This window comes from Denticeps clupeoides, chromosome 19, assembly GCF_900700375.1.
Source record: "Denticeps clupeoides chromosome 19, fDenClu1.1, whole genome shotgun sequence".
Classification (NCBI taxonomy): Eukaryota; Metazoa; Chordata; class Actinopteri; order Clupeiformes; family Denticipitidae; genus Denticeps; species Denticeps clupeoides.
Genome location: NC_041725.1, coordinates 14,563,767 through 14,573,521, shown reverse-complemented (window position 1 = coordinate 14,573,521; position 9,755 = coordinate 14,563,767). Strand labels below are relative to the sequence as shown.

The 9,755-nt window shown below is 48.1% G+C and overlaps 2 protein-coding genes across 2 annotated transcripts; one reads left to right on the top strand and one right to left on the bottom strand.

The window, feature by feature from the left end:
* LOC114769551 (uncharacterized) lies at nt 1-5,216 on the top strand. The gene is made up of 7 exons (XM_028962668.1): nt 1-96; nt 527-549; nt 1,120-1,163; nt 1,832-2,149; nt 2,471-2,743; nt 3,258-3,380; nt 3,832-5,216. The coding sequence occupies exons 1-7, from the start codon at nt 82-84 to the stop codon at nt 3,924-3,926; spliced, it is 891 nt and encodes a 296-aa protein (XP_028818501.1). The 5' UTR covers nt 1-81; the 3' UTR covers nt 3,927-5,216.
* Nucleotides 5,217-5,454: 238 nt separating this feature from the next.
* fzd4 (frizzled class receptor 4) lies at nt 5,455-8,874 on the bottom strand. Its single transcript, XM_028962666.1, has 2 exons — nt 8,373-8,874; nt 5,455-7,850 (listed from the first exon to the last, which is right to left on the bottom strand). Exons 1-2 carry the CDS (start codon nt 8,625-8,627, stop codon nt 6,516-6,518), a joined length of 1,590 nt encoding a protein of 529 aa, XP_028818499.1. The 5' UTR covers nt 8,628-8,874; the 3' UTR covers nt 5,455-6,515.
* Between the last annotated feature and the right edge of the window lie 881 nt (nt 8,875-9,755).

Sequence of the window (9,755 nt, the reverse complement as noted above, 5' to 3'; positions counted from 1 at the left end):
TAAGATTAAAAAGGGAGAAACAAGCCGTCGGCGTTCCCGAAGCTTCCCTCACAGCCACCTGTCGGGACGATGTGAAGCGGAATGGCGCGGTTTCTGGTAAGGACACGCTTAACCTGGCTGCATGCCGTACATTCGTATTTCTATTCTTTTTTTTAACTCAAGCTGTAAAGGTTGTCATAACACAAGGGGATGAATTGCATTAATGAAACTTTCCTAAAAGTCGGACCCACATGTGTTTAAATCATCTCCTTTTTGTGCATTACTAAATGCAGCCGTATTGCGAAGCGATTTTTTTGGTTCATCGATTTAAGTTTCACATTTTCCTAGCGCAGCCCGTATCAAGTTTCGATGTATGACATCATGTTGGGGGGAGGGGGGGAGGGGGATTTCCCTTTAAGTCACGTGTCGTGGTGACGTCATCGTCGGTCCTTTCTTGTCTTTCTGATTTTGTCTCAAACTTGTTTCGTTTAATTAATTATTTATTTGTTATTTTCAATCTCCAACAATCTCTTTCAATCTCCAACAGGTCAGTGGTCGCTTGCTGCCCTTGTAAGTATACCCACATGCCACTCCTGTGTTGTTGCAGGTTTGAATTAAGAGGAAAGTTTTATGTGCCACATGTTGCAGAAGGGTATGGCGTCAGGGACGTCACCCCCCTATTAACATGAGAAGGGCCTGGTGATGGCCACTGTCCCTTTGCAATTATTCCTTAAATTCTGTATTCCAGAATTTACCAACTGTTCCTAAAGAATCTGTTGCACTGATGAGTTGAGAAATTATTTCCATGCCTATTTACTGTTCTAAACAGAATGCTATATAAAAGGACTGTTTCAATACCCTTGGGGGGCAGTGGTGGCCTAGCGGTTAAGGAAGCGGCCCCTTAATCAGAAGGTTGCCGGTTCGAATCCCGATTCGCCGAGGTGCCACTGAGCAAAGCACCGTCCCCACACACTGCTCCCCGGTCACCTGTCATGGCTGCCCACTGCTCACCAAGGGTGATGGTTAAAAGCAAAGGACACATTTCATTGTGTCACCGTGTGCTGTGCTGCAGTGTTTCACAATGACAATCGCTTCGCTTGACAGGGTGTCTCGCTAATGGCCTGCTGTGTTTGTGTCCAGGTTCGCTGCTGCTCTGTCGCTGCCGAGGCCGGGCGAGAGTTCAGGTAGGATTTTGATTGGATTCATGAAGGCAGTGGCGAGACTTGCATGCAAGAGGTGTGGGGATCTACCGGGTAGTGCTGTTCTTGAAACCGAGGTGAAGGATCCGGCATGTCTGTCTACTGACAGACTCGCGTCAGACCACAGGTTTCTGTCGGGCCACTTTTTTGTTTTCCCCATCTCTGTTACATTTATGTTTCACGTTTCGCCGCGCCACGCCTCACTGGCTCAGTGCCTCATCTCAGCTTCGGTTGGAAACGGAAAATGAATTCTCATTGTGTCAGAAAGGATTCCTGCTGCAGGGCCGCTCGGTGGCCTGACACCTCCAAGGTTGTTGGTTCGAATCCCGGCTCAGAGCTTGTGTGTGCGGAGTTTACATGCTCTCCCCGCATTGGCATGGGTTTGCTCAGGTTCTCCGGTTTCCTACCGCAGCCCAAAGGCATCAACACTAGATGGACTCTGAATTGCCCGTAGGTGTGAGCGTGTGAGTGAATGGTGTGTTTGAATGGGCGCACCCCGCCCTGGCTGAATCCATGCTCTCTGTTGTGTCCCAGGATGGCCGCCAGCAGCCGCGACTCTGAGTAAGAATAAGCGGTTCTAGAAAGTGAGAATTTCTACTGTATGCCTTATTTGAATTGCCCTCTTTTTGTGTTCCCTTTCACCTTATATACAGATACAGATACACCCAAAGACATCTTTGGTGAAATTGGTGGAAAAATCACGCTGTACTGTAACGTCTCAAGTCCGGGAAAACAGAACTTTCTCTACTGGCAGAAGATGCAGGGAGATGAGACCACGTTTATTAACGGATACTATGAGAACAAGGACGTGGAACCCCACGTTCCCGTGAAATACAAGAACCATTTCAGATTTAACAGGCCACTTGGAACTTTGGAAATATTGCACCTGAGTCTGAAGGACAGGGGGATCTACACATGCGTGACTGCGAACCAGAAGTCGTTCTCCTTTAACTTGATTCTTCCAGACTCAGGTATTGACTCTTGACACTTATTGACTCTTAACATTTTACTCTCTCTCTCTCTCTTCGCTCTCTCTCTCTCTCTCTCTCTCTCTCTCTCTCTCTCTCTCTCTCTCTCTCTCTATATATATATATATATATATATATATATATATATCATTGTCCAACAAATAATATTTTGTTTGTTTATTAGGCAAGTTTTTCCATATAGAAAAAAGTAACACTCTGCTGCTTAAAAAATGAGAAATGAAACATGCTTGCTTAGTGTGTTTTGTGCACGAACGTCAGTGCAGTAGCCACCCACCTCATACCCTCTACATTTTTACCCCACAGTGAACTACAGTCGGCCAGAGATACTACTGGGTAGGAGGAACGGCGAGGTTGTGGTGAACTGCTCGTCATCCGCCGGTCACCCATTCCGGGTTCCGGAGTGGAGGCTGCTTCCTGAGAACAGTCACACTCAGTGGGACGTTGTGGACAACGGTGGTTGGCTGGACAACGTCACTGATTTGTGGAGCGTCTTCAGCACTGTTACACTGAACTGCTCCAGGCCGCTGAATATCAGCTGCTCTGTAGGGGGCGCCATCTCAAAGGAGTTGAGCATATGTGAGTATTCTCTCCGAAATGGCAAAGAACCAGCCAGAGTGTTACCATTGATGAAGCAGGAACATCACACGTCACCAACCCTAGCTGTTGTTTCTAATTGCCAGTGCCCATATTTGCTTATGATTGTCATTGGCCTATATTTGCCAAAGTTCTAAAACACTTGTGCACAGCATCTATTTACAGCATCATTCTTCTTGCAAAAATAAATAAATAATATATATATTTAAATAATTATATATATGTGTGTGTGTATGTATGAATGTATATATACACACACACACACAAAAATAAAGGGAAGTTAGAAAGCACCTGAAGAGCCAGGCCTATAAAAGGAAATCGGACTGGTTTGGTCATTAATTTACCATCTAGCTTTTGAAAAGTTGGCCACCCCATTCGTTTCAACCTATGACCCCAGACGGCAGCCATAAAACGTAATCCGAATGAATGCCCTGACACCTTCACACCCATAATACACCTCGGCCTGGATAAGTAAAGGCGTGTCTTGCTTTTGCAGGCCACGAGCACCAGGACATCATGTTGATAGTGGCAGGGACCGTCATGGCTTCCATGATCTTTGTGGCTCTGGTGGTGGCCGTTGTGAAGATGAGGAGGGTTTCCTACAACAGAGCATCAAATGGTAAGCAGAACCATTGTTGATATATTGTATGAGCAAAGTGCATGCAATCAATTTCTATACTTTGATCTCTTTCTTACTGAAGAAGATGTGATGTTATATTAGAACAGTGAATAACAAATATGTAATATTCCATGAATTACTTATGCATTGAGTATTTCAAGAGTACGCATTGATATAATCATAGTATTGGTCAGATGGGTAATGCTAGATGGTGGTGCTGTAATGGTTATTTAGCTGAATACTTGAGACTGGAATTACGTACTCGTTCAGCAAAAATCCATTAAGTTTCCTACCCATGATGACCTTTCATGAAAAATGAATGTTTTATGCATTTATGTATTTCATGCATTGCAGAACAATTATTCTACAAAATATTATTACCCAGAAATTACTGGATGCACACAAAAACAAAAAAAATTTAATTCTGAGAGTGACTGTGTATTTGTCTCAGGTCCAGCTGCATTTCCTCTCAGGTCCACCTCACCCCCACTCAGCGGTCATGGCACAGGAGAGGAAGAGAATTCTAAACTGACTCAGTCCTGCTGACTGTGATTTGTGGAGGTGCAGCCTGTCATGGACACCTGCTGACCAATGCCGTTCCGTGTGTGTGTGTTCCCCTCCACATTTTTGTTGTCACCCTGGGATGGGACAGGAACGGCTGACCAGGGGTACCAATGGGACTGGTCCGGTTCTGTTGCTGCATTCCCACCCGTCTGACCAGAGGACAGCACAGGGACATGACTGTGTGTGTTTGGATGGACCACGCTGCTATCTGCTGTTGGACGATGGACAACAGTGTGACTTGAAACCTCGCTAACACTCACCAGAGAACCTAAGGTGCTGTTTCCCCTTTGCTAGAAGTTGGTCATTAACTTCTAGAACATTATTCCCATGGTTTGTGTGAGGCGGCATATTTCTTTTGCACTTTTTTTTTTACTCTGGTATTTCTCTGGTTCTGTAGTCATTTGTTGCTTTTCCTCGAGGTTCTTCCTTGGAAAAGAAAATACTTGCAAAGCACGTCAAGAAGAAGATGTAAATGTGTATATGTGATACATATGTGATAAGATAAATTGACATGACTCTATAGAGTTTATAAGCTAAATTTTGCTACTTTATTTACTTTGGCTTTAATTTTTGAAACATCATGCTGAACTTTTACTTCTGTAATCATTCCCAATGTGCTCATTTATTTCTTGCTTAAGAACAAAAAAAAAACTGACTCTTGCACTGGTTGAAACTATTTTTCATTTCTTGAACATCTTCTTGTAATAAGTAAGCGTTCTTATGTTATGCCATATAAAAAAAAGATTTGAAATTATAAAGAAAAAAATCCAGTGTGCTGGTGCTGCTGTCTTATTCACGTTTATTTCTTTTTTTATATTCAAGGGGCATTCCACCTAAATTTGAACTTTTCAGCCCAAGTTTCATATCTCCTAAACTGCTTGGTGGAGATTCCAAGAGTGGAAAGGCCATCGGAATCACTGCATTTCTTTTATTTAATTGTATGAATCAATGTGACGTCAGTATGATGTTGTGATGTTGTACTAGATTGAGTCTGCCATCGAGGCTGTAGGTCTCTTCTTCTCAGACGTTACAGACATTTCCCTCAGGACCAATAAAGTAATTTGCAATGGCATTTTTAGTGGCTGGCAATAGAGCAATACAGCCCCACAGCTAGCAACATCTGCACACACACACACACACACACACACATTTTAGTGTACGGAAGTTAATCGGGCTGATAAACTGATTCAGTCTTCATATATTCTTTCGTCAGAGCGCAAACAACGTGTGAGAGTTGAAAGGTTGCTGAAACCGGTTTATGGAGTTATTAATAGTGACTTGTGGTTTTGAACCAGTCATGGAGGCTTTTATCAGATGATTGTTCACTGAGAGCCACCTAAACAGTTAAAACTTTAAATAAAAAGCTCCTCGAAGAATGTGATGGTCATCCGCAAATAACAATAAAAAAAGAAATGTTACTTTTAATGCAAAACGTAGTATTTTTGTCTCTTTTTGTTCTACATGGTCTGGACCACAAAAGCAGACAAAAAAAAGACAAGTGAATGCAAACTTAAAATCAAATAAAACACATATTTAATTTTTCATTTTTATACAAAAGCATCTTAAATAACAAACATGTCTTCAGGTTCTCGGCCTAGTTTGTACAAAGATAAATTAGCATTTTATAATACATTTATAACAAAACTCCTTTACAATTCATTTTTACAAAGTACTTCATAGTCCCAGGCTTCACTTGAGTTAACAGCACAGTTGTCCAAGCCACACACACCCACATACACACACACACACACACCCTCACGCACACACATGCCTACATTCAAAACATTAAAGAGGCAGTGAAGGCCCTCTGTAGATTGTCTAGCCACTCAGAAGTGGGACGATAGTCAACTGATCACACAGCTAAACCACATTTATGTCAGAATCCTCTTTTAAGTGTGAGACTATGTGCTACACACACGAAAAAAAGAAGCTATGGCTGTGCATCCTGCGAGCGTTTGCGTTTCTTCTTTTATAGGAAAAATGGCACAATGGTGAAGAGTTCATGAGTTCCTATCGTTTAAAATATATATTTTCCAGATTTTACCTGAAAAATTTTAACTCAGGGTCCACAGAGGGCTTAATGAATCCTACAAAATGTCTTGGTTTACGACCGGTTAATATCATCCGCGTCAGTGGTGAAAAACATACATTTCCCAGGTGCCTTAGCTGCAGCCTCCCCCTTATAATGCTCTCCATAATAAAAGCACAGATCTGCTGTCCAGTGTACTTATTTGTAAAAAAATTACAATAATAATAAAAAGTTAATTTTGTGAATAATCTGTATTGAAGGGTGTGGCACTACGTTGATAAAGTCCCCCCCGGTGGTTCGTGGTACTTATGAAGCCCGAAAATGCGGTGGCGGCGGCCGTGCACTAGGGGGCGCTGTAACCCTTCCGGCTGCAGTGGGAACCCGAGAGTCCCGCCGGGAGCGACCATCCCACGCCGCGGCCCGTAATGCCACCCCTTCAAAGCGAAGCGCGTAATGGCACCCTGCAGAGGGTCCAAACATTTACCGTCCTGTCCCACTTCACCCCGTCAGGTCGTCTTCTGTTGCTGGAGACAGGCTCCCCGTCACACCACCGTCTCGTTGCCCTTCACCGGCTTCACCCACGCGTCCCCCGCCCGCTTGCCCCGTTTCGTCCTGCCCGAGCTCAGCAGCCGGTTGGAGCACCTCTGCCACGTGTGCAGGGTCTTGGCCGACCAGATCCACATGCCCGAGGTGATGCCCACCAGCAGGGACATGAAGATGCGCAGCATCTCGGCCGCCATGTAGGAGTCGCGCGCCGCCTGCTTGAAGTCGGCCCAGTTGGAGATCTCGTAGAAGTAGGAGGCGATGACGCAGGACGCCGGCACGGTGTACAGCACCGAGAACACGCCGATTTTCACCATCAGCCGCTCCAGCTTGTCCGTCTTGGTGCCGTCCTTCTGCAGGTTGGAGCGGATCTTGAAGAGCGCCACCAGGCCGGCGGCGATGAACAGCGTGCCGATCACCAGGTAGGTGAAGAGCGGCGCCACCACGAAGCCGGTCAACGCGTCCAGGTGCTGGTTGCCCACGTAGCACATCCCCGTCAGGTCGTCGGCGTCCACCAGCCGCATTATGAGGATGACGATGGTCTTCACGGCAGGGATGGCCCAGGCGGCGATGTGGAAGTAGGAGCTGTGCATCTCGATGGCCTCGTGGCCCCACTTCAGCCCGGCGGCCAGGAACCACGTCAGCGTGAGGATGACCCACCAGATGGAGCTGGCCATGCCGAAGAAGTACATGAGGAGGAAGACGATGGCGCAGCCGGTGTTCTTCAGGCCCTCCTGCACCAGCACGGGCACGGCCGCCTCCTCCAGGTCGCAGGAGATGCGCTCGCGGCCCACCGTCAGCCGCACCACGAACGCCACGCTGTAGATGTTGTAGCACATGCTGAGGAAGATGATGGGCCGCTCCGGGTACGAGAAGCGCGACGAGTCCACCAGGAAGGTCAGCACGGTGAAGGTGGTGGAGATGAAGCACAGCACGGCCCACGCCGCCATCCACACGTCCGTGAACACCTTGGCCCGGCGCCGGTACAGGCCGGCGTCGTAGCCGCACTGCAGCGCGCAGCCGTGGCTGCGCTTGACCCAGGCGTACTGGTCCGGCCCGGCGCCCAGCGCCTGGCACTCCTCCTCCAGCGGCTGGTGGGCGCGGACGGTGTGGAAGGGCCCCTCGTCGTCGGCCGGGCCCTCCATGCACATGTGGTTCTGGTCGTTCTGCGGAGGGAACAGGCTGCAGTTCAGCAGGTCGGGCCACGTGAAGCCGAACTCGTTGAGGACCGGCAGGCACTTCCGCTTGACCGAGAGGCACATGCTGCCGCAGGGTCCGATGGGGATGGGGACCTTGTCCGTGCACATGGGGACGTAAACGGAGCACAGGAAGAACTGAAGAAGACAAAGAAAGGAAACGTTCGAGTGAGCCTACGTAGCGCATTTTCAACAAATAACGGAGGAGGACAAAAAAAAACCAAAAGTCAAAACAAAAGTCAACATTTCATTGAATTTCACTTCCTTCGTCCAGATTGACAGTTGCGCTCTCTGGCTCACATTGTCCTCTGCAGAACGGTGCAGATTGTGCACAGATTAATGAACACAATGCTGAATGCGCAGTGGACAACTCTCTCTCTCTCTCGAACACACTCTCACACAGAACACGTGGAGTAGAAGACCCAGGTTCAAAGCCCACTTGCTACCATCGTGTCCCTGAGCAAGACACTTAACCCTGAGTGTCTCCAGGGGGGGACTGTCCCTGTAACTACTGATTGTAAGTCGCTCTGGATAAGGGCGTCTGATAAAAGCTGTAAATGTAAATGGAGTAAAACTGTAGACATGCAAATTGCAACGTGGGTAGATCTTCTCTCCTCCACCGTATCTTATAGCCCGTAGAAGTTCAGAGGATCCCCTCACCTTCAGCTGGCTGGAGCAGCCGTACTGGATCAGCGGGGTGAAGGTCTGGAGCTGCAGCTCGGCGTCCGACTGCAGCACGTTGCCCACCAGGTTGGGCATCTTGGTGACGTTGTAGCCCAGGTCCTGGCACATGGAGATCCGGATGGGGTCGCACGTCATCTCGTCCTCCTCGCCGAAAGTGTGCGCGACCCCCAGCTGGCCGCACAGGACCAGGACGGAGAAGAGCGCGATGTCCAGGGCCGAGGTCCAGCGCATCGTGCGCGGCGGCGATTTAGTTCCGACCGCAACGGGCTGCAAGGCGCCGAGCCCCGAACTATAAACTCGAATTTATGCCCTGATTCGATTACTCGGTGGTCGGCGACAAAAAAAAAAAAACTTTTTCGTTTTAATCCGTGTCGCGGTCTGCCCGACTCCTGCAGTAAAAGTGTGTGTGTGTGTGTGTGACTTCGCGACTCACACACATTTGCCGGCGGCCGCTGGTGCGTCCGGCCAGTCCGCGCGGTTCTCCGGACGCCCTCCGCCGCCCGGTTTGGTAAAGAGGGAGCCGGGATTGGCGTCGGCCAATCAGAGCGCGTCCGCGCCAGGGGGGGCGGGGCTCCGCTGCAGATCTGTCAGGTCCTATAATTTCAGTTCGTTCCCAATTTTTTTCTTTCCTTCTTTTCTTTTTTTTTAAATTCTCATTGTACGAAACCACCGTCAGGTCTTCCATTTAGGTTGAAACTGGATTTTTAGCAGTTCGATTCGAGGAGAAGCTACAGGTCAATGGGGTGCTGGGGGCTGGGTGCTGCACAGTAGGTGTAAATAAGTAAATTAATGTGTGCTAAATGGCACCTCTGTTTGCAATGCAAACACGCCACTGTTTACGTTCTCCTTTGTCCTGCCCTGAGGTCTGCATTCTGTCACTGGACAGGTATTTGCATTCCGGAGCCTGCCCACCCGCCCCACTGTGCCAGCGGTGCAGGAGTCGGGGCAGTGTGGAACGACGGGGCGAGAGATCTTCAGTCCACGGGCCCGAGTGAAGAGGGGAATGAGACTCACCCAACCTCCCCACGTTTCCCCCCGACAATACAGGGCACCAGAAATAAGGACGCACCCACACGCCCGACCCAGCCACAGTGTTTGTCTTCAGTGCCCTCCCCCGCTGACAGGTCAAATCCTGAATTAGCCACAATCAGGGGACAATGGGTCGATGCTTATCTGTGGCCCGCGTGTCCAGCTGTGAAGTGATGCAACACATCAGCGTTACGCTGCCGCAGCAAAGCATTCACGTCCCCAAACATTCTAATTTCGTGCCACCTTTATATTTCTTTTTTTTCAAGTGGCCATTGTCTGGTATTGTTTTTTGTTACACTATCACTCAACTCTTTAGGGTCAATTTGAAAT

Bases quoted from the DNA above. Each gene is read 5' to 3' on its own strand.
- fzd4 (XM_028962666.1), bottom strand. From the start codon at position 8,627: ATGCGCTGGACCTCGGCCCTGGACATCGCGCTCTTCTCCGTCCTGGTC. The intron at 7,851-8,372 runs GTGAGGGGATCC...TGTCTTCTTCAG, and splicing joins GCTGCTCCAGCCAGCTGAAG to TTCTTCCTGTGCTCCGTTTA.
- LOC114769551 (XM_028962668.1), top strand. The intron at 1,164-1,831 runs GTAGGATTTTGA...CCTTATATACAG, and splicing joins GAGGCCGGGCGAGAGTTCAG to ATACAGATACACCCAAAGAC. The intron at 2,744-3,257 runs GTGAGTATTCTC...TTGCTTTTGCAG, and splicing joins CTCAAAGGAGTTGAGCATAT to GCCACGAGCACCAGGACATC.